At 42.1% G+C, this 24,109-nt stretch overlaps 1 protein-coding gene across 1 annotated transcript in view; it reads right to left on the bottom strand.

The window, feature by feature from the left end:
• The window catches only part of NEMF (nuclear export mediator factor), a 51,668-nt gene that overhangs the window by 1,061 nt on the left and 26,498 nt on the right, over positions 1-24,109 (bottom strand). The window contains exons 17-32 of the mRNA XM_062205170.1: positions 22,581-22,684; positions 22,158-22,220; positions 16,817-16,929; positions 13,704-13,761; positions 13,173-13,231; positions 12,965-13,085; positions 8,995-9,283; positions 7,862-7,904; positions 7,669-7,718; positions 5,396-5,549; positions 2,716-2,793; positions 2,366-2,563; positions 1,561-1,593; positions 457-557; positions 328-371; positions 163-242 (exon numbers count right to left, since the gene is read on the bottom strand). Of these exons, the coding sequence (XP_062061154.1) occupies positions 163-242; positions 328-371; positions 457-557; positions 1,561-1,593; positions 2,366-2,563; positions 2,716-2,793; positions 5,396-5,549; positions 7,669-7,718; positions 7,862-7,904; positions 8,995-9,283; positions 12,965-13,085; positions 13,173-13,231; positions 13,704-13,761; positions 16,817-16,929; positions 22,158-22,220; positions 22,581-22,684 (1,588 nt within the window). The remainder of the gene's footprint in view (positions 1-162; positions 243-327; positions 372-456; positions 558-1,560; positions 1,594-2,365; positions 2,564-2,715; positions 2,794-5,395; positions 5,550-7,668; positions 7,719-7,861; positions 7,905-8,994; positions 9,284-12,964; positions 13,086-13,172; positions 13,232-13,703; positions 13,762-16,816; positions 16,930-22,157; positions 22,221-22,580; positions 22,685-24,109) is intronic.

The raw sequence follows: 24,109 nt of genomic DNA, 5'->3' as shown, positions 1-24,109 counted from the left end.
TAAAAAAAGAAAATTGCTGAATATCTTCATAACCATACACTCTGCTGTCAAAAGAAAGGTATTTGCTAGCTGCAATGAAAATGATTTCACTGCTCACAGGTAGCATTTTCTAACCCCTCCCCCCAAAAACGCTAACAGAGTTCTGAAGGAAAATTTTTTTACCTTTACACTGCGGAATAAGTCTTTTTCTCTTGATGTTGCTTCTTTGGAATGCATGAAGCTATTCAAAGCTGTTTTTGCAGCTGTAAATATAAAATAGAAAATCTACTTCTGTTCAGGCACTGAAATATTTAGAACTGAAATTCAGGGAAAAAAAAGTTTAAATACCTTTTCCCTTTTTCTGAACTCCAGGAGTAAGCTTCACTTTATATCTTTAAAAAGGAATTACATGTTAGAGATTAACAACAATTCATAAAAGTCATTGTGTGAACTGTACTGAGTAAGCTGGCGACTCACTTGTAGTTTGTCATGGTGGTATAAGGAGCACATATTGGAATGGCAAACAGTAGTACATCTTCAGGATGGGGCTGGCCTGTCAAAGAATCAAACAGATTTTCCTAAAAAGGGAAAATGGAAAAATTACAAAAGTAATTTATACCAGTCTCAATGCAAACTCTAATACTGTCAGAATATTAACACACTTGATCCTTTCCTGATACACGTATGGTCTAAATAACCACACCAGTGCTTGAACTCTTCTGTATAGTTTGCAACAGTAGAAGACCTTTGTCTAAATATTTATTCTTTACTAACAGTTTCTGCCTAACATAATGAATCATGAGAACACTAATTTTCAAAATAACACTTATAGTTGTAAATTAGGAGAAAGAAAAGCCTCTGGTATTACTGAAGTTGCAAAATACTGTGGATTAAAATGATACACAGTAATGACAATAGATTTAACTCTAGTGAAAGAGCAGTTTCCATGTAATAGACTTGTAGTTCCTAGGGGAGATTCTGCCTACCCATGTCTAGAGACAGTGGAAGAATAGGGGGTTCGATTGGCATCTAGTGATTGGCGGCCAGGCAGACTGCTAACCATTTTATAATGCACAAGACAGCCCTCCACAACAGAAAATACCCATTTTATCAATGTTAGTAGTGCCAAAGATGAGAAACCCTGGGATAGAACAGGCTTCTCTTAGGTGTTTTGAAGGAGAGATCCCAGGGCTTCTTGAGCTGTCATTTGTGCCCAACTGTAAGATGGCCCTGTCATATAACATGAATAAAATGAGGACACAAATGCTTCCTGCTAAACTGTAACTGTTTGCCATGTGCCATTTTCTAAGTGCTTTATGTCTATTACTGTAATTCTTGAAACAGCTCTCCTGGTATCTCAATGGGGTAACAATTTTTATCCCCAGTCTTTCAAGCACAGGAATGCTTCCCATGTTTGCAGAGGTATGTGTAGCAGAATTGGGATTTAAACCCCAGGAAGTTTGGCTCCAGAGCTTCAGCTTACCTTTTACAGTTTAAGTTAGAAGTTACATATCAACTATTGTGCAAACTACACTGTAGCAAGAAGATTAGTAGTAGGAACCCCAACAATAAATATCATACCTCATTTCCCTGTTGATCCAGATCTTGTTCTTCCTGTATGGGGTTGGGGGTGAAAAGGGGAGAAGTTATAAATTAAAATGAAGGGCCAGTGCTGCGGTGTAGTGAGTAAGGCTGCTGCCTAGCAGTGTGGGAATCCCGTATGGCTGCTGGATTGAGTCCTGGCTGCTCCATTTTCTATCCAGCTCTCTACTGTGGCCTGGAAAAGTAGCAGAAGATGGCCCAAGTCCTTGGGCCCCTGCACCCATGTGGGAGACCTGGAAGAAGCTCCTGGCTCCTGGCTTTGGATGGGCACAGCTCCGGCCGTTGTAGCCCACTGGGGAGTGAACCAGTGGCTGGAAGACTTCTCTCTCTCTGCCTCTCTAAAGCTCTGCCTTTCAAAGCTGGTATTTTAATTTATAAGTCCTTAAAATCTCAAAATGTCTGTAATAGTTTTGCTTTGTATTCTGTTGCTAAAACACTTGGTCAACCAGGTTTACCAGGAAAACATTCACTTCTCATTCTGTATAATGCCTTTCAAACTCTTTGCGTAAGATAATACACCAGGCATTCCATTAGCAGTTTTTGAGAGAAATGAAAATTTACTTTCTGTACATCTTAAAACAATGCTAGTCCTTTATTTTAATGGAGTTCTCATAAGAATTAAGCCTCTCCATAAAACGGAGTATCCCTGAAGGCTTACGCTTAAGCACTGCACTTTAGTCTTTCTAAAAAGACATTCCATTAGGAATCGTTTCAGCACTCTAAGTCCACGCCTCCGAGCCCTGGCATGGAGCCCTAATAAAGCAGACAAGTGTTGTAGCCTTACCTTGTCATCAGGTGGCTCGTCCACAGCTAAGTCTTGTACCTCATGAGCTACAACATCAATGGGTGCAATTTCTTTCTTAATGCTGTCAGAAACCCTCTGTCCACCTCTGGATTTCTGGGGCTGTTTCTTCACAGGTTCGTCCTTTATTTTTCCTTTCTTCCCCTTCTTTCCTTTTTCTTCTTTGTTTGAGCCTGCGGACTTTTAGTCACAGAAGAAAAATCAGTTAAACAGAAATCACTGGGAATACGGAAAACATTAACAAAAACGTACTGAATGCCCATTAAATGCTAGGCAAGAGTAGGATGTCCACTGAAAAGCAAAGGAAGAGGTGCTTTTTAGCTGTCACTTACCCCCAGCAGTTTCATGATAAGTTCACGATCTTCTTCATCCTGGTCTTTGTACTTTTCCTTCATCTTTTTCATTTTACTCTACAAAATCAGGATTCTGGTTAGGAAGTTCAGTAAAAGTAACAGGCAAATATTTGTAAAACAAGGTGCCTTTTGAAATGTTTATTGAAAAATATGGAGGCTACAAAGGTGGATAAACCACAGTCCTCATCCCAAGGAATTTACTTTGTTAGAAGTAAGGATTAGTGAACGCATTATGTTAAATACAACAGGAAAGGTGCAAACACATTACTTCTAAAATAGAGAACCTTACAGTTTAAGCAAGAACTGTGGGGAAGAAATAAAACTTATGAGTTTTCTTAGAATAAGTAAATTTTATAGTACTTCGGAAGATAAGCAAGAATACAAAGTAAAAACCAGAGAAAACATTAAGTCATCACATTTGGCTACGGCATCACGGTACAATACAGAAGAAAGAAAGTGAATACTCCGAAGTGCCATGTAGGCACTGAATTTTGTTATCGAAACCAACGACTGGGGGCCAGCACTGTGGCGTAAAGGATAAAGCCGCTGCCTGCAGTGCTGGCATCCCATATGGGCACCGGTTCTAGTCCCAGCTGCTCCACTTCCAATCAAGCTCTCTGCTATGGCCTGGAAAAGCAGTGGAAGATGGCCCAAGTTCTTGGGCCACTGCACCTGTGTGGGAGACACGGAAGAAGCTCCTGGCTCTAGATCTGTGCAACTCTGGCCGTTGTGGCCAACTAGGGAGTGAACCAGCAGATGGTAGACCTCTCTGCCTCTCCTCTCTCTGTGTAACTCTGACTTTCAAATAAATAAATCTTTGGGAAAAAAAAAAAAACAGTGACTCAATATTCTCGTTACAAATTCCAATTGCCCTGGGGATTTTTTTTTTTTTTTTTTTGGACAGGCAGAGTTAGAGAGAAACGTCTTCCTTTTTCCGTTGGTTCACCCCCTCAAGTGGCCGCCATGGCCTGCGTGTTGCAGCCGGTGCGCTGCGCCAATCCAAAGCCAGGAGCCAGGTGCTTCCTCCTGGTCTCCCATGCGGGTGCAGGGCCCAAGCACGTGGGCCATCCTCCACTGCACTCCCAGGCCACAGCAGAGAACTGGACTGGAAGAGGAGCAACCAGGACCCGGGGTGCTGGCGCCACAGGCGGAGGATTAGCCTAGTGAGCCGCGGCGCCGGCCTTATATTACTTTTTTTAAAGAGAGGTAGAGCCAGAGAGAGAGAGAGAGGTCTTCCATCCATTGGTTCACTCCCAAAATGTCTGCAACAGCCAGAACTGTGCTGATCTGAAGCCAGAAGCCAAAAGCTGCTTCCATGTCTCTCACATGAGTGCAGGGGCCCAAGAACTCAGGCCATTTTCCACTGCTTTCCTAGGCCATAGCAGAGAGCTATATTGGAAGTGGAGCAGCTGGAACATGAACCAGTGCCCATATGGGATGCCGGCGCTGCAGGCCAGGGCTTTAACCCGTTGCACCACAGCACCAGCCCCTATGGTATATTATTTGGTCACCAAAAATAAAATACTTGGGGCCAGTGCAGTGGCATCAAGGTTAAGCCTCTGCAGTGCTGGCATTCCATAACGGTAACAGATGGGAGTCCTGGCTGCTCCACTTCCAATCTAGCTCCCTACTAATGCACCTGGGAAAGCACTGTAGAACGGCCCAAGTACTTCCCTGGCTGCTGGCTTTGGTCTGGCCCACCCCTGCCACTGTGGCCATGTGGAAAGTGAACCAGCAGATGGAAGACCTCTCTTCTCTCCTCATCTCTGCAACTCTTTGAAATAAATAAATACATCTTCTAAAAAAAATACAATTCTGGGGGCTAACACTGTTGTATAGTGGGTAAGCCACTGACTGCAACAACTTCTATACAGACACCAGTTGATGTCTCAGCTACTCCACTTCTGATCCAGCTCCCTGCTAATGGGCCTGGGAAACCAGTGGAAGATGGCCCTAGTCCTTGGACCCCTGTACCCACATGGGAGACCCAGATGAAGCTCCTGGCTCCTGGCTTCAGCCTGGCCCAACCCCGGCTGTTGCGGCCATTTGGGGAGTGAACCAGCAGATCGAAGACCTTTCTATTTCTGCTTCTCTCTCTCCCTTTAAGTCTGCTTTTCAAATAAACAAATCTTAAAAAAAAAAATCTTCTCTGTGGTGCAATATGGATGAGCATGGAGGACATTATGTTAAGTGAAATATGCCATGGAGAGAAAGACAAATATACATGCTCTCACATAGAAGCCAAAGACAATCCTACAAAAGTAGAGCATACAACACGGGATGCCGGAGGCAAGTAAGATAAGGAGGCAGGAACAGGAGGAGACGAAAACTACAGTCAGCAGGGTTAAGTTCCAGAGTTTTATGGTCATTACAGTTAAAGCAAGCTCCCCAGTGTGTGAAAAGCACTTGGAACACATCCAAGAAATAACTTGTTTTCAGGATTGCAAAGAACTCTTATACATCAATTAGAAGTGGTACAGCCGGGACTTGAATTGGTGCCCATATGGGATGCTGGCACTGCAGGTGGCGGCTTAAACCGCTCTGCCACAGCGCTAGCCCCACTTCCAACTTTAAAAAAATAAAATAAAAACACCACCTCCCAACTTCATTTGTGATCCATACATGCTCACTTTACCAAGCCATCCATAGGCTGGATTACCTTTTGTCCACGTTTCATCGGCTGCACGGCTGGAACATTTCTGCTTGTGTTCTGATGAGCTTCAGTGTGTGCAGTACTTTCTTTTTCTTTGTCTTTTCCCTCTGTCATGTCCACATCTCCTGAATCATTGGGAAATTTCTTCTTCTTCATTTCCCTAAATACAAATGAAATGGGAACATCTAACTCTTACAAATTCTTAGTGCCCTAAAAAATTCCTTGCAAGGAGAATGTGTACAATATAGAAAATGGCTTCTGTTTTACTTGGTAATCACAAGGCTACAGTATATACGATATATAAAGAGCTGAAATCATCACAGAGGAAAAAGCTGAAAACTTCTCATTACTCATGGACTTATCATTCCTTCTGCCATTCAGGTTCAACATACCATCTCCTTGACTCAGCCCTACTCACCCCCCAACTCAGTCCCTTAACACCTTGATGGTCAGGCACTGGATCAGTATCAGTATTTGGATCAATATGACCTTGGCACGTCTTAGACATTCAATAAATGGATGGTTGCTTGACCTTGGCACATCTTAGACATTCAATAAATGGATGGTTGCTTGAATCTACTAAAAAGTAGATTAGGGAGGAAGGAGAAATTCTATTACTGTGATATTTTTCTTTCTATTTCTAAATGCCATTGCTCTGGTCCAGGTCCTCACCACCTCCCACCCAAGCTGTTTCTAGCATGTCCTCCATAAACCGTTACAAACTTTTACATAATGTTCTTTAATTATTTGCCTGAATCTCATACCCACTCAAAATCTTCCAAAGGTATTCTTCATATCACTTTTGAGATAAAAATCCAAAATTCTTATCTTGTCATTCCAGGTTCTCCACTTTTGTTGTAACTTCACCTCTCCAATCTTACATTCTACCTGTTTATAAACATGAACTTTCTCCTCCTTGGAATCTGCCTCCTTTTCTAAGCGCTAACACATCTTCAAGATTTTTTTTTTTTTTTTTTTTTTTTTTTTTTTGACAGGCAGAGTGGACAGTGAGAGAGAGAGAGACAGAGAGAAAGGTCTTCCTTTGCCGTTGGTTCACCCTCCAATGGCCGCCGCGGTAGCGCGCTGCGGCCGGCGCACCGTGCTGTTCCGATGGCAGGAGCCAGTGCTTCTCCTGGTCTCCCATGGGGTGCAGGGCCCAAGTACTTGGGCCATCCTCCACTGCACTCCCTGGCCACAGCAGAGAGCTGGCCTGGAAGAGGGGCAACCGGGACAGGATCGGTGCCCCGACCGGGACTAGAACCCGGTGTGCCGGCGCCGCAAGGCGGAGGATTAGCCTGTTGAGCCACGGCGCTGGCATCTTCAAGATTTATGAGGGTACTTCCAAAAGTTCATGGAAAATGGAATTAAAAGATAAGTTCATTTTGGTGCAAAATTTTTTCATAATACGCGTTTTCCATGCAATTTCTGAAGACCCCCCAGTACTTTAAACACATTTCCCAAAACTGTTAGCTCACTTTCAGACAACACTGTGTCTACATATATTACCAAACTTCTTGAATTCAGAATGCAGAATCTGGAAGGCATGGTCATATTTTATGTATTTTATCCTCATTACCTTGCACAGTGCAGAGATTCAAACTCCCCGAGATTGCTGAGCGATTCTCTCCCTACAAAACCCAGCCTCACCGCTCCTGAAGAGCTTGGCCTGTGCTGGTCCTGCCCACCCTCCAGGTGCTGTCCTCTTCCTTCTGGCCCTGTCTTTCCCCTTGCTTCCTAAGACCTGCTATTAAGCAAACACACACAATAATCCAGTCTCCTGTCTTACATAAAACGTTCCTAACCAAATTTCAAGTATAGAATGAGCAACATTAATGCAAAAATCCAAAATTCTCTTCACAACTTTTTGAGGCATTTTGGAGAACTCTGGATTTTGAGATTGTAAGGATGCTCAACTGGTAAAGCCTACGCAAATATTTCAAACTCAAAAAAACTCTGAAATACTTCTGTTCCCAAGCATTTTGGATGAAGAATACTCACTCTGTATTTACATTTACCCTGTAAATATTGTCCTAGAAGTTATCATGCATACTCATACAATAAAAGCTCTGTCTTATTACTTGAGTGCATTACCTTAGGGTCCTTAAAACAGAAAAATGTATGAGAGCTCAATATTACAAATTTGAGATCTGTGGCAAATATCTGTGGTAATTTTAATAAAGGAAGCCTTTAGAACAGCCAAGTGATTTGTGATAACTGAGTTGTTAACTTAAAAAAGAAAAAAAGCATGCTTTTCAGTTAGATAACACAAATATGTTTACCTTCTTTCCTTGGCTGACAAATGTCTCCGGCTCTGTAATTTACTGTCACTCTATTAAAAACAACAACAACAAAAAAACAAGCAAATACAAACAATAACATCACTATTAGTATTTTGAGAAAAAAAAAGTTAAAAATTACTCTGTCCTTTGCGAATAACAAGATGTTCTTCATAAAATTATGAAAGCAGTTTACCAAATTAGAAGATTCCTCTTTTGAAGCAAATTTCTGGAGGGACCTATGAAAACAAACAGCAAAAGAAAACCATTGGCTTGTGAAACATTCATTTAGAAAATCCTAAAACAGTCCATTCACATCATACTCTTAATACTGGCAATCCTACCAATTTCCAAATTCGGCAAAATCAGAAAAAAAAAAATCAAACTGCTCACCTCTCCACACTTTTGAACATACTCTTAAATAGCTGGCAAGGACTGAAAATGTATTCAATGCCAGAGTACAGACGTGCTAGATGTTTTGTATGCATAAAATCTTTAAGAAACTCCTATGAGAGTGATAGCATTCTTTTTTTTTTTTTACTGAGGAAACTGAGGTTTAAACAAAGAATAACTTGCTCAAGGACACACGCCAAGATTCAATTCTGATCTGACTCCTGGCCAATGCTGTTTTTTTTTTTTTTTCTCCAAAGATTTTAGTAATTAACTGAAAAGCAGAGTGAGAGAGAGAGAGAGAGAGATCTTCCATCTGCTGCTTCACTCCCCAAATGGCTGCAACCAACCAGGGCTAGGCCAGGCTGAAGCCAGGAGATTTCTCCCATTTTTCCATGTGGGTGGCAGGGGCCAAGGACTCAGGCTGCTGCTTTCCCAGGCACATTAGCAGGGAGCTGGATCCGAAGTGGAGCAGCCAGGACTTGAATCAGTACTCCAAAGGGATGCCAGCGTCACAAGTAGTGGCTTTACCTGCTAGGCTACAATGCCAGAGCCTGAGCAGTTCTTCCTTATCCCAGTAGTAGTAATGCTTTGAAACAATGATTGTTCACTTGGTGATCAATAGATTAAAGATGAAAACACCTGAATTTTTTTCATGGAACTGCCTTTGTTATGTTATTAGCATTTACAACAATTTGCTTGCTTTTATTATGATCTGCTATGGCCACTTTGATATTAACTGTATTTTTCTACCCTGGTCTTAGAAATTTCTTTAGAAAAAGACTCAGTCACAGTGGAAAAATAAAAAGAAAGAAAAGAGAAGGTAAAGTACTAAATAATAGGACAACTGAGGTTAACAGTTCTTAAGTCAGTCTTGGTATTAGCCCATGGCCACTCTCAGCTTGGAATATAAAAAAATTCTGTTTTTTTTTAACTTACCTTTGGGACTGCAGGTGGGACAAGTCAATGGTAGTATCAGGATAGTTGATCTCCTCCCCTTCATCCTTCACTTCCCCAACAGGCTCTGGGTCCTTTGTAACCTCTTCACATTCTCCTTCGTCTTCGGAGCTTTCCTCCTGAATGCGTTCCTCATTCAGTTCATCACCAGCACTCTGAACAGGAACATCCTCTTGGTCAACCTGAGTCGTGAATTCCACTTCTACAGGAGTTTCGTGTGACTCCTCTTTATCTTCCTCACTGCTCGTGTCACCTCCATCTGTAGAATTACCTTAAGAGAAATAGCATAAGACTAACAAATCCACATGAGTTTTCCTAAACTTCCTAATGATATTCCATCGACTCCCTGTTTTCGTAATGGTCATCAAAAACATGCTAAATCATTACCAAAGTACTGTAAGACTTCAACAAAACAATCCGTACCAAGAATAGGTTGAACTAAATAGCCTCCAAGGTTCATTACAATGAATTTCTTATATACTGTTAACATTTTTACAATGAAAACAGTAACTTGCCTCAAAATTATTTGTATAAGGGTAGATGTGCAGTTACAATACCACTTGAGACTCCTGCATTCCACATTAGAGTGCCTAGGTTCAAGTCTCAGGTCCTCATCCAATTCCAGCTTCGTGCTAATGTATATCCTGGGAGGCAGCAGGTGAAGGCTCAAGAGCTTGGGTCCCTGCCACCCAACGTGGCAGACAGAGACCCAGACAGAGTTCCAGGCTCCTGGCTTAAATTCCAGGCTCTTGGCTTATTGGTGGACATCTGGGAGGTAAACCAACAGATAAGTGACCTCTTTATGCCTCTGTCTCTATGCCTTTCAAATAAAAAATTAAAATTTTGGGGGCCGGCACTGTGGCACAGTGGGTTAAAGCCGTGGTCTGAAGCGCTGGCATCCTGTATGGGTGCCGGTTCAAGTCCTGGCTGCTCCACTTCCGATCCAGCTCTCTGTTATAGCCTGGGAAAGTCCTTGGGCCCCTGCACTTGTGTGGGAGACCCAGAAGAAGCTCCTGGCTCCTGGCTTTGGATCAGCGCAGCTCTGGCCGTTACGGCCATCTGGGGAGTAAAACAGTGGATAGAAGACCTCTTTCTCTCTGCCTCCATCTCTCTCTGTAACTCTTTCAAATAAATAAAATAAATCTTTAAAAAAATTAAAATTCTTAAAGATTAGTTATATAAATTCTTCTACTTTTGAATTGTATATGAGAACCAAAATAATACTTGTTATATAACGGGTAGATAGCAGGCACTCATATTTTTGCAAAAGGAATACTGTCTAATGGTAATAATAGGGTTTGGTTGCCTCATCTTTCAAATTTGATGCTAGAGGCCAGTGTTGTGGCATCATGGGTTAAGCCGTCACTTGTAAAGCCAGCATCCCGTGTGGGCACCGGTTCAAGTCCTAGCTACTCCACTTCTGATCCGGCTCCCTGCTAATTTGCCTGGGAAAACATCAAAAGATGGCCCATGTTCTTGGGTCTCTGCTACCCACATGGGAAACCTGGAAGAAATTCCTGGCTCCTGGCTTCAGCCTGGCCCAGCCTTGGCTGTTTTAAAGCCATCTGGGGAGTGAACCAGTGGATGGAAATCTCTAACTCTGCCTTTCATATAAATAACTAAATGTTTTTAATTATTTATTTGGAAAGCAGAGTTACAGAGACAGACAAGGAGAGACAGAGATATTCAATCCATTGGTTCATTCCTCAAATGGCCGCAATGACCAAGGCAGGGGTCGGGCCAAACCCATGAACTTCTTCTAGGTCCCCCATGTGGCAGCAGAAACACAAACACTTGGGACATTCTCTGCTGCTTTCCCAGGCACGTTACCAGGGAGCTGGATCAGAAGTGGAGCAGCCAGGACTCGAACCAGCCCCTACGTGAGATACCTGGCTTAACTTGCTATGCCACAACGTCACCCCAATTAAATCTTATAACAATAAATAATGGGCTGGTGCTGTGGTGGAGCAGGTAAAGCTGCCGCCTGCAGTGCTGGCATCCCATATGGGTGCTGGTTCAAGTCCCTGCTGCTCCACTTCTGGTCCAGTTCTCTGCTATGGCCTGAGAAAGCAGTAGAAGATGGCACAAATGCTTTGGCCCTGCACCTGCATGGGAGCCCCAAAAGAAGCTCCTGGCTCCTGGCCCAGCCCCGTCCATTGCAGCCATCTAGGGAGTGAACCAGCAGATGGAAGACCTCTTTCTCTCTCTCTCTGCCTTTGCCTCTCTGTAACTCTGCCTTCAAATAAATAAATAAATAAATCATTAAAATAAATAAAATCAGATGCTATCACCCACCTGACAAGACTGTGAGAAATTAAATAAAAAATAAAAGCACTTTATACAATGAATGCCAAGGACATGATGAATTTTAATTAGAATCTTGCAACATAGTAGTAGTTGAAAGTGAGACAGTGCAGTAATAATCCTAAAAGGAATGACCCTAGGAGAGAGTAATTAACTGAAGAACTAGTTTAGATGGCATACTTTCCACAGTTCCCTTGGGTAGATAGGAAAATTTATTCTAGCAGCTATAGTTGCTCACTCCTCCTCTCAGAACAAATCAACCACAACATATATGAAACAAATATATTATTAAATCAAGTTAAGTTCTCATGAGAAGTTTTAAGTATACCTATCACTTCTAATTCTTAACCCAGAAAGTAAATGCTGATTCGTAAATACTCAGGTCTATCTTTGTTAAACAACACTTATGTATTATCCATTACATATTGAGGTTTTCATATATAACCCTATATTAAGGTACATTAGTTTTATATCCAATTAAATACTCAATTCACTAGAATACTCTTTAAAGTTTTACATATTCTTCTTCTTCTTCTTTTTTTTTTTTTGACAGGCAGAGTGGATAGTGAGAGAGAGAGAGACAGAGAGAAAGGTCTTCCTTTTTGCCGTTGGTTCACCCTCCAATGGCCACCGCGGCCGGCGCATCTCACTGATCCGAAGCCAGGTGCCAGGTGCTTCTCCTGGTCTCCCATGCGGGTGCAGGGCCCAAGGACTTGGGCCATCCTCCACTGCCTTCCCGGGCCATAGCAGAGAGCTGGCCTGGAAGAGGGGCAACCGGGATAGAATCTGGCGCCCCAACCGGGACTAGAACCTGGTGTGCTGGTGCCGCAAGGTGGAGGATTAGCCTGTTAAGCCACAGCGCCGGCCCCTGAAGTTTTACATATTTAAAAAGTATGTTGGCTGGCACTGTGGCTCACTTGGCTAATCCTCCGCCTGCGGCGCCGGCACCCCAGGTTCTAGTCCCGGTCAGGGCACTGGATTCTGTTCTGATTGCTCCTCTTGCAGTCCAGCTCTCTGCTGTGGCCTGGGAGGGCAGCAGAGGATGGCCCATGTGCTTGGGTCTCTGCACTCGCGTGGTAGACCGGGAGGAAGCACCTGGCAACTGATCGGCACAGCGCCGGCCATAGCAGCCATTAGAGGAGTGAACCAACGGAAGGAAGACCTTCCTCTCTCTCTCTCTCTCTTTCTCTCTCTCTCTCTCTCTCACTGTCTGTAACTCTACCTATCTTAAAAAAAAAAGTAAAAAGTATGTATCTAGGCACCAAAGCTAGGAGCCATGAACTCAATCCAGATCTCCCAGAAGGGTGGCACAGACTCACCTACTTGAGTCATCGACACTGCCTCCCAGGGTATACACGCTAGCAGGAAGCCAGAATCAGGAACCAAAGCAGAGGAGCAAACCTAGGCACTCCGATATGGAACCTGGACATCCTAACCAGCATCTTAACTTCTAGGCCAAATGCCTGCTCTGAGTAAGTATACTTAACATTTCCAAAACCAAAATATCATAAAATTGACAGCAAAAATTTTGATTTGGTTTTTGAAATTTCAATAAACCCAACAGATACAGTTTTCTAAGTAAGGATTTAGAAGCAAAACTACAAAATAAGCAACATCACAAGTGAATTCATTAAGATTTGTACACTACCTAGTTGTTCCATTTCTTCTGAGATCAGTTCACTTGAGCAACTTGCCAGGGTCTCCATGTCTTCATCCTGTATTCTGACTTTACGTTCACCACGATGTCTCCAAACAGAAGACTCATCTACCTAGAGAAACAGTTCCTTTTTACTGATGGAACTTTGGGTAAAGCTAACGAAAATCAGGGGGCAAAAAACACCAAAAATCAGAAATACCTTAAAAAGGAAGCTAAACCCCATCATTAGATATGAGGGAGGAAGGAAATTCTTTTTTCCTACAAAAAAAAAAATGTGCATTAATGTTTTTAAAAATCAGTTTTCTCCACTTTTTGTTCGTAAATTATCTGACACCGATAGTCAAATTTCTTTTAACTGTTATTGTATCATGAAGAACATATTTAGTATTCTGTATAGAACAGTAATTTAAAAAATATGTATACTTGTTTTCACCTTTTGCATCACATTCTAGTTGACTGTTATTTAAAAAAAAAGATCAGGCTATATTTTTACCCTTATAACTAAACTATGTAAAAGCACATTCTCATCAATAAAAATACATGTGACAATGACATGACAAATACTAAATTTGCTACACTGAGTAAAAATTCCCTTATTTCATAGCAGATTTTATATGTGGAATCAGAGTAACAACTTTCTATATGGACAGTATTTGTAGATGGTCCTCAAACCTGTCTCCATAATATACCAACAACAAGACTAGGGCTATTTTTCATGTCAAGACATTACCTCTTATCATGAAGCTTCCTGTTGTCAAATATTCTCCAGTTGGTGCTGTTTTAGACACCTGAGGAATATAAAATAAGTTATGTTCTTATGTTAAGAAATACTTGGAGGGTCAGGAGAGCTGCATCTAATATGAGAGTGCGTTCAAGTTCTGCCTCTGCTTCTGTTTCCAGCTTCTTGCAAATGCACACCCAGGAAGGTAGCAGGTGAGTCCCTACCACCCAGATGGGAAACTCAAAAGGAGGAGTTCCAGGCTCCTAGCTTCAGCCTAGCTCAGCCCTGGCCATTGCAGGCATTGTCAAAGTAAACAGATGTAAACCAGAGATGGAGATCTCTTTCCATTTGTCCCTCTCTGTCTCTGCCTTTCAAATAAATAAAAGTTTAAAAATCAGGGATTTTTTACAATAAAGAGGAGAAAGTAAAGTCATATTCAAATAAGCAGTACTATGTCCCTAGAAGCTTGTAATTCTGCAATAACTTTTAAGACTGAGGAACAGATAAAAGAAATAAAATGAAAGATACCTTTGGCAGTAATAAAGAAAGAAATAACAAAAGATTCCCTATATTAGTAATTTCCAAATGTCATGGAATACAGCCAAAACTAGTCCACTCGTTTCTTCCAGTGTGAGATAATGAGAAAAGTAAGGATAGTGGGGCCAGCGCTGAGGCATAGAAGGTTAAGCCTCTGCCTGCAGTGCCAGCATCCCCAGTGGGTGCCGGTTCAAGTCCCAGCTGCTCCATTTTCGATCCAGCTCCCTGTAATATGCCTGGAAAAGCAGAAGAGGGAATAAGTCCTTGGGCTCCTGGACCCATGGGGGAAACCTGAATGAGGATCCTCGTTCCTGGCTTTGGCTTGCCCAGCCCTGATGGTTGTGGCCATTTGGAGAGTGAACCAAAAGATGGAAGTTATCTTACTGCTTGTTCTCTCTTGCTCCTTCTCTCTAGATTTCTGCCTCTCAAATAAATAAATAAATAAATCTTTAAAGAAAACAAAAACCAAAACTAAGGATAGTTTAATAGGCTTACCATAAAGCTGTATTTATTGAAACTTTACTTGTTAAATGTAATCCTTTCTGAGATTCCCTTTTTTCTTAATAAAATAAGCTTTAATTTTAGGAAACAAATATGACAGCAGATTTTAAAAACATATGTTGTTTCAGCAAAACAGAATTTGAGTTATCTTATTAGGGTATTATAAAAAATGTTATACATGTGTGACATCTCCAAATCTGAAAGCAAATTTATTACTCACGGCTATTAAAACACCAAAGGATAAAAAAAAATTTTCTCTTCATTAAAGAACTAAAGCTCCTGGGGCCAGAGCCATGACACAGTAGGTTAATCCTCTGCTTGCAGCACCAGCATCCCATATGGGCACTGCTTCTAGTCCCAGCTGCTCCTCTTCCAATCCAGCTCTCTGCTATGGCATGGGAAAGCAGTGGAAGATGGCCTGGGTGCTTGGGCCCCTGCACCCGCATGGGAGACCGGGAGGAGGCACCGGGCTCCTGGCTTCGGATTGGTGTAGCTCAAGTCATTGCAGCCATTTGGGGAGTAAACAAACGGAGGGAAGACCTTTCTGTCTCTCCCTCTCATTGACTGTAACCCTACCTATCAAAATAAATAAATAAAATCTTAAAAAAAAAAAAAAAAACAACTAAAGCTCCTTTCACGATATTGATACAGATGTTGTTATAATCCCCATTTTGTTGTTATTCCCCTAAAAACGCTATTACAGCACAGCAGATAATAGAGATATAAAATGAAACTAAATCTAAGGGATGATAATAGAACTCAACTTTTTTACCCTATCATATAGCTAAACCATGTAAAAATGTATTACTATCAATTTTAATTCTTTTCTAAAATTTTATTTATTTGTGGCAGAGAGACAGACTGACAGACAAAACTCCCAAACACTGGCTCACCCCCAAATGCTTTCAACATCCAAGTCTGGTCCAGGCCATAGCTGGGAGCTAGGAACTCATTCCAAGTCTCCCACATGGCTATCAGAGAAGGAACTACTTGAGTCATTACTATGCTGTCTCCTAGGGTACATACTAGCAGGAAGTTGGAATCAGGAGTGGAACCAGGACTTGAACCAATCAATCTGATACGGAATGTCAGTATCCCAACTAGCATTTCAGTCACTAACATCAAATAACCTCCACCCATTGTAAGTCTTGAAATGTGAAATCAACAGCAACATGAACTCAAACACAGAATGAAGATCACCAAATAAACACCTGCAATAGCGTTAAAATAATTTTGTGAAACATAACAAAACAAAAAAACAGCATTAACCACAAAGGACAGTGACTAAAACCAAATGCACAAAAAAACACTACAGCATATACCCACTTTTCTGGAAAGGCCAAAGAGAATTCAGAAAATTCCAACCAAGGCCGGCGCCATGGCTTAACAGGCTAATCCTCCGCCTTGCGGCGCCAGCACACCAGGTTCTAGTCCCGGTTGGGGCGCTGGATTCTATCCCGGTTGCCCCTCTTCCAGGCCAGCTCTCTGCTATGGCCCGGGAAGGCAGTGGAGGATGGCCCAGGTCCTTGGGCCCTGCACCTGCATGGGAGACCAGGAGAAGCACCTGGCTCCTGGCTTCAGATCAGCACGATGCGCTGGCCACAGCAGCCATTGGAGGGTGACCCAACGGCAAAGGAAGACCTTTCCCTCTGTCTCTCTCTCACTATCCACTCTGCCTGTCAAAAAAAAAAAAAAAAAAAAAAAGAAAAAAGAAAAAAGAAAAAAAGAAAAAGAAAATTCCAACCAAAGGAGAAGATGTTTTAGGTCAGTTTGCCAGTCATTAACTGGAACACTATCCTGTATAACTGCAAGGGTCACTCTTCATATAGGTCTCTGCTCAAATCTTACCTTCCCAGAAAGGCCTCTTTTGATACTTCCCTATTACTCCTCTCCTATTCTTTAAAAAAAAAAAAAAAAAAAAAAAAGTACAGCTTTTTGTCAACCGAACACTGTGTACATATTTTTTCATTACCTCCAACATGTAAACTCTCTCAAGCCTGCTACCTGTCTGTCCACACCCTCAAAATGTGGCACACAGTAGTAGCTCTTAATAGATTAAGAAAAAGGACCACAGCCCTTATTACCTGATGATGGTACACCCACCAAGCACTAGTGATAACTCGTGCATCCCAGGCAGCACTGTAGCAAAGCGCCATTGTCCCAGCTTCAGTCAAGGTCCTTGGTGGAATGGGTTCTCCTGTAATTACAACGCTACAATGTCTTAACTCCAAAGAACAGACTTTCTATAGAACAAGATATGAAAATCATATGCAGATAACAGGTTCAATCATTTTATATTTTAAATACTAACACCACCATTTATTTTTTATTTTTGACAGGCAAAGAGTAGACAATGAGAGAGAGAGACAGAGAGAAAGGTCTTCCTTTTTCCACTGGTTCACTCCCCAATGGCCGCTGAAGCCAGGAGCCAGGTGCTTCCTCCCAGTCTCCTATGCGGGTGCAGGGCCCAAGCACTTGGGCCATCCTCCACTGCACTCCCGGGCCACAGCAGAGAGCTGGACTGGAAGAGGAGCAACCGGGACAGAATCTGGTGCACCGGTGCCGCAGGCGGAGGATTAGCCTATTGAGCCATGGCGCTGGCCCATTTTTACTTCAATAGTATAAAATATTACTATTTTTATTAAAAATACATTTACATGACAGACTTTCAGATGACCTATATAAATAAAATAAGTCAGAGAAGAAATATCCTCACACTTAGAAGTCAATAATTCTAACTTCATTTAAGAAAGCACAATTCAGAAAATCTATTTGAAGTTTGACAGCTTCCAGAATATAGACTGCTGGAAACATCAAAATGATGACCATGTTAATAAGTGCCTTACAAAGAGATTTGAAGTATTTTTAAAAATGAGATAATTCATATACCATAAAATTCACCCTTTTAAAGTATATAATGATTTTTAGTCTATTCATAAAGCTATGTAACCATTACCACTACATAATGCCAGAACATTTTTCAGTATCCCCAAACTGAAACCCTGTATGTATTAGCAGTCATTCATCACTTTCCCACAGGAATCAGTAACCTATTTCCTGTCTCTAAGGATTTGCCTGGTTTGGATATTTAGTATAAACAGAATAATATGTAGCCTTCCTTATTTGCCTTCTTTCACTTAGTCTAATATTTTCAAGATTCAACCATGTAGAACATATATAACTACGTAATTTTTTTAAAGTCTGAATACATTTTACTGCATATATACAATGTTGCTTATCTACCCATCAACTGATGGATATATAGGTTTTTTTTCTCCCCTTTCTGGGCTATTATAAATAATGCCTGCATGAATGTTTGCACACATGCTTTGTATAGAAATTGGGTATATTCCTGTAAGTTGAAGGGGGGGGTGGGAAATCCACAACTATGTATAATTTGCTGCCAAACTGCCAAACCGTTCTTCATAGCAACTCTATCATTTTCAGTTCATATGAGGGTTCTAATTTCTCCACATGCTTAGTAACACTTATTATTATCCTTTTTTTTTTTCGACAGGCAGAGTGGACAGTGAGAGAGAGAGAGACAGAGAGAAAGGTCTTCCTTTTCCGTTGGTTCACCCCCCAATGGCCACTGTGGCCGGCGTGCTGCGGGCAGCGCACCGCGCTGATCCGAAGCCAGGAGCCAGGTGCTTCTCCTGGTCTCCCATGCGGGTGCAGGGCCCAAGCACTTGGGCCATCCTCCACTGCACTCCTGGGCCACAGCAGAGAGCTGGACAGGAAGTGGAGCGACCGGGACTAGAACCTGGTGTGTCAGCGCAGCAGGCAGAGGGTTAGTCTATTGAGCTGCGGTTCTGGCCAATCCATTTTGCATTATAACCATTCTATTGAGTGTAACCTAGAATTTCAATGTGGTTTTGATTTACATTTCCCTAGTAACTGACAATACTGAGCATCTTTTCATTTGTTTACTGGCCATTCATCTAACTTTGGAGAAATGTCCACTTGATGGGGCATAATAAGTAAAGCCAGTGCCACATCCCATATGGGGGGTGCTGTTCCACTTTTGATCCAACTCCCTGTTAATGCACCTGGGAAAGCATCAAATGATGGTCCAAGTGCTCGAGCCTTCACCCATGTGGGAAACCCAGATGAAGCTCCTGGCTCCTGGCTCCTGGCTCCAGCGTGGCTCAACCCCAGCCACTGAAGCCATTTGGGGAGTGAACCAGAGGAGGGAAGACCTATCTTTCTGTCCTTCTCTCTCTTTAACTCTTTCAAATAAATAAAATAATCTTTAAAAAAAAAATGTCCACTTGAATCCTTTTTTCATTTTTTTGTTTTGTTTTTATTTTTTTAAAGATTTATTTCATTTATTTGAAAGTCAAAGTAACACAGAGAGAAGGAGAGGCAGAGAGAGAGGTCTTCCATCCGATGGTTCACTCCCCAACTGGCTAGGCTGATCCGAAGCCAGGAGCCAGAAGCCTCCTCCAGGTCTCCCAAAGGGTGCAGGGACCCAAGGACTTGGGCCATTTTCTACTGCTTTCCCAGGCCACAGCAGAGAGGTGGACAGGAAGAGGAGCAGCTGGGACTCAAACTAGCGCCCATATGGGATGCTGGCACTGCAGGCGGCGGCTTTTACCTGCTACACCACAGCATAGCCTTTGTTCATTTTTAAATGGTGTTATTTCTCTTTCGAGTCTTAAGTGTTTTTTTTTTTTTAATTAAAATATTTTATTTGTTTACTTGAAAGTCAGAGTTACAGAGAGGCAGAGGCAGAGAGATAGAGGTCTTCCACCTGCTGGTTCACTCCCCAGATGGCCATGACAGCCGGAGCTGAGCCAATCCGAAGCCAGGAGCTAGGAGCTTCTTCTGGATCTCCCACATGGGTGCAGGGACCCAAGGACCTGGACTTTTTTTTTTTTTTTTTTTAATTTGATGGATAGAGTTAGACAGTGAGACAGAGAGACAGAAAGGTCTTCCTTCCATTGGTTCACCCCGCAAATGGCCGCCATGCCAGAGCCACGCTGATCCAAAGCCAGGAGCCAGGTGCTTCCGCCTGGTCTCCCAGGTGGGTGCAGGTGCCCAAGTACTTGGGCCATCCTCCACTGCCTTTCCAGGCAACAGCAGAGAGCTGGACTGGAAAAGGAGCAACTGGATAGAACCTGGTGCCCATATGGGATGCCGGCGCTGTAGGCAGAGGATTAACCAAGTGAGCCACGGCGCCGGCCCCAACTCGAGCCATCTTGTACTGTTTCCCCAGCCCATAGCAGAGAACTGGATCAGAAGTGGCGCAGCCAGGACTCGAACCGGCACCCATATGGGATGCCAGCACTGCAGGTGGCAGCTTTATCCACTATGCCACAGCGCCAGCCGTGAGTCTTACATGTTCTTTGGATACTGATCCCATATCAGATGTAAGATTTGTAACCATTTTCTCCTATTCTATGGGTTGCCTTTTCACTTTCTTGATAGCACTTTTTAATAAAGGTTTTTCATTTTTAAGTCCTTCTTACCTATTTTGTTTGGTTCCTTATGACTTTAATATCATATATAACAAATAACTGAATAATCCAAGCTTAGGAAGATTTCTACCTTGTTTTCTTCCAACAGTTTTATACTTTCGGCTCTAAAGTCTAGATCTTGAGGCATGCACTCTGGTGCAGGGGGCTAAGCTGATGCTCGGGATGCCTGAAGACTGCACTAGAGTGCCAACTTGAGTCCTAGCTTCTCCACTTCCACTGTAGCATCCTGTTAATGCACCTTGGAAAGCAATGGAAAAAGGTCCAAGGGCTTGGGTCCCTCCCACACCTGTGGGAGACCCAGAAGCAGCTCCAGGCTCCTGGCTTCATCATGGTCCAGCTCTGACTATCACAGGCATTTGGGTTATGAGTCAGCAGACAGATGATATCTCTCTCGCCCCCCTTGTCACTCTGCCTTTCAAATAAATTAACAAAACTTTTTGAAAAACCTAGGTCTTTAAAGCATTTTAAATCAGCACAGCGGGTGGTGTAAACGATGTAAAGAAGAGGGCCTAGCTTCATTCTTTGGCATGCAGATATACCGCTGCCCTAATATCACTGTTAAGAAGATTATTCTATGAAAAGATAAGCCCCAGCCTGAGTGAACATATATGCTGAAGACAAAGCAGATAAAGGCCTGTTATCCAAAATATACAAAGAACTACTAGAATGTGACAGCGGGAACACAAACAACGAATGTTACGACAGACACCTTACTAAGGAAGACACACAGAAGACAAACAGGTCATCATTTAAACGCAAATTAAAATGAGAATGCCACTACACATTTATTAAAAAGGCCAAAATCAAGATCAGTGACACCAACTGGTGGCAAGGTTGTGAAGCAACAGGAATTTTCTTTCATTACTGTTGGAATGCAAATAGGAATACAAATGGAAGAGTCTAAAGATTCTTACAAAACTGCTCTAAACATAGAAATCAACAATCAATCTCTGATACTAACTCACATTAACTGGAAAATTCTGTCCATATGAAAACCTACACGGGGCTGGCACTGTGGCATGGTGGACTGGGCCCACCACCTGCTGTGCCAGCATCCCATATGGGCGCCAGTTCAAGAGCTAGCTGCTCCACTTCTGATCCAGATCTCTGCCATGGCCTGGGGAAGCAGCTGAGGTTGGCCCAAATCCTTGGGCCCCTGCACCTGCGTGGGAGACCTGGAAGAAGATCACAGCTCCTGGCTTCGGACTGGCACGTCTTTGGCCGCCGCGGCCAATTGGGAAGTGAACCAGTGGATGGAAGACCTCTTTCTCTCTCTCTGCCTCTCCTTCTCTCTGTGTGTCACTCTTTCAAATAAATAATAAATCTTAAAAAAAAAAAAAAGAGAAAGAAAGAAAGAAAGAAAGAAAAGCTACATACAGACATTTACAGCAATTTTATTCGTAACTGCCAAAACCTGGAAGCAACCAAGATATCACGTTTGAGAATTCTCCAAATTTTCTTCTACTGGTTTCTAATTTCACTCCATTATGGTCAAAAATCTTCATGTGATTTCATTTGTTTTAAATGTATTGAGACTTGTTTTATAGACTATCATATGATCTATCCCAGAGAATTTCCCATAAGCACTTGAGAATATTCTGCTGCTGATAGGTACAGTGCTTACAAATTTCTGTTAGATCTAGTTAGTGTAAAGTTGTCTAGGTCTTCTGTTTCCTTATAGATATTATGTCTACTTATTACATTCAGGACTGAAAGTCTCCAAATATTATTATAAAGGTTTTTATTTCCCCTTTCAATTCTGTCAGGTTTTGCTTCACATCAAGGGTTGTTGGGTACATATATGCTTCTCATGGTTACAGCCTGTTAATGGAGTCATCCTTTTATCATTACATTCTCCTTTATCTCTACTGATTTTAGCCTTATCATTACACTAAATGTATTTTAAGGAAAGGAACTAAAATTCTGAATAAGAGAAATATATTACCTGTTGGATTCTTAATTACACAACTGGTAGCTCCATGAAGATCAGCATGTACATAAATGTCTCCTTAAAGATCAATAAGAAAAGACACTTTCAGAAGTCCTATTTCTAAATGTGAAAAATGGTTGCAAACTTCAGCAATGACAAGTTAAGCTTTTAACAATATGACCTACTATGCTTTTGGAAGACTGAAAGCTATTTTATTAATGTAACAGAAGACTGAGAATTAGCTCAGCAGCGTAACTTGAAGAACATTCACTTAAAATGAGAATTATATGTCAAAGCACATTCAACAAATCATAAAATGTTAAATCCTTCTGTTCATTAAATCAAACAGAAGAGGGTAAGATGAAAATAAATTCCCAGTGCTCGTGTACTGATCCAATCATTTAAACGGAAATTCTTTAGAATTTTAATTCTACCTACCTGTTGCCAAGTATCTTTTCACAATTATTTCATTCTGCTGCTGATCTCGTCCACCTATAATTAGATAGTTCTCTGAGCTAATGAACCACAGAAACTTTTCAAACCTACCAAATTGAAAGAAAGCAAAGTTAACATTTCTTTTTCATTACAGCTATCTGAATTCACACCCCTTTTACAAACAGGGAGCCATTGTGCCTCTGTAGGTTTTGCGCGCGTGCGCGCACACACACACACACACACAAGATCAATCAATCAATCTTAATCCACTGGTTCACTCTACAATACCCACAATAGCTGGGAATGAACCAGGCTAACCCAGAAGCCAGGAACTCAACGTGGGCTCCCACATGGGTGGCAGAGACACTGGTACTTGAACTGTCAATTGCTGTCTCCCAAGGTCTGCACTACCAGAGAGTCAGATAGGAAGTGGACCCAGGACTAGAACACAGGCATTCCAACATGGCATACAGGCATCTCAAGTGGCCAAACTTCTAATAGCTGAGCCAAACATCAGCTCTGATTGTGTAGGTACAGATAACTTGACTAAAATAGCTTAATTCTTCCAGAAGGTATCAAGTTGAATTTTAATAAAAACCAAGGCCGGCGCCGCGGCTCACTAGGCTAATCCTCCGCCTTGCGGCGCCGGCACACCGGGTTCTAGTCCCGGTCGGGGCACTGATCCTGTCCCGGTTGCCTCTCTTCCAGGCCAGCTCTCTTCTGTGGCCAGGGAGTGCAGTGGAGGATGGCCCAAGTGCTTGGGTCCTGCACCCGCATTGGAGACCAGGAGAAGCACCTGGCTCCTGCCATCGGATCAGCGCGGTGCGCCGGCCGCAGCGCGCCTACCGTGGCGGCCATTGGAGGGTGAACCAATGGCAAAATGAAGACCTTTCTCTCTGTCTCTCTCTCATTGTCCGCTCTGCCTGTCAAAAAAAAAAAAAAAAAACAAACAAACAAACCTGTAACATACTTAATGTGATTTTCTTAAGTCATTTTTAGAATAAATTAAATTCTACATCTTTAAAAAGTTATCCCCTTACTCCATAGACAGCCTTCTTAGACTCAAAGATAATATAACAATGAATTATATAAAGTGCTAGGTATAAAATGTCATGTTAGTTTTAGCTTTCTTTCAGTGGGGCACTGGAAAGGCTTTGGACCACTGATAAGAAAGCAAAGTTTTTTGACTACTCAATTCTCAATTAACCAACATAATCAATATTTACCTATGATATACTTTACATTTTTTAAAATATAAAAGACCAAAAATTGTCTTCAGAAGGGTAAAATTACAAGGAAACATAACTTGGGTTTTAGAAATTTTGAAAACTGCAATATAGGTGAACACAAACACCTCCTACATCATATGAGTATAGAAATAATCCTGTATATGGTTTTTTCAAAGATTTATTCATTTGAAAAGTTGTTACAGAGAGGAGAGAGGGATCTTCCCTTTGTTGGTTCACTCCCCAAATGGCCCCTATGGACAGGGTTGGACCAAGCCAACGCCAGGAGCCTGGAACTCCATTCAA

The sequence above is a fragment of the Lepus europaeus genome, chromosome 11 (genome assembly GCF_033115175.1).
Source record: "Lepus europaeus isolate LE1 chromosome 11, mLepTim1.pri, whole genome shotgun sequence".
NCBI lineage: Eukaryota > Metazoa > Chordata > Mammalia > Lagomorpha > Leporidae > Lepus > Lepus europaeus.
The sequence above is the reverse complement of the archived record's forward strand: the minus strand, read 5'-3'. Positions and strand labels throughout refer to the sequence as shown.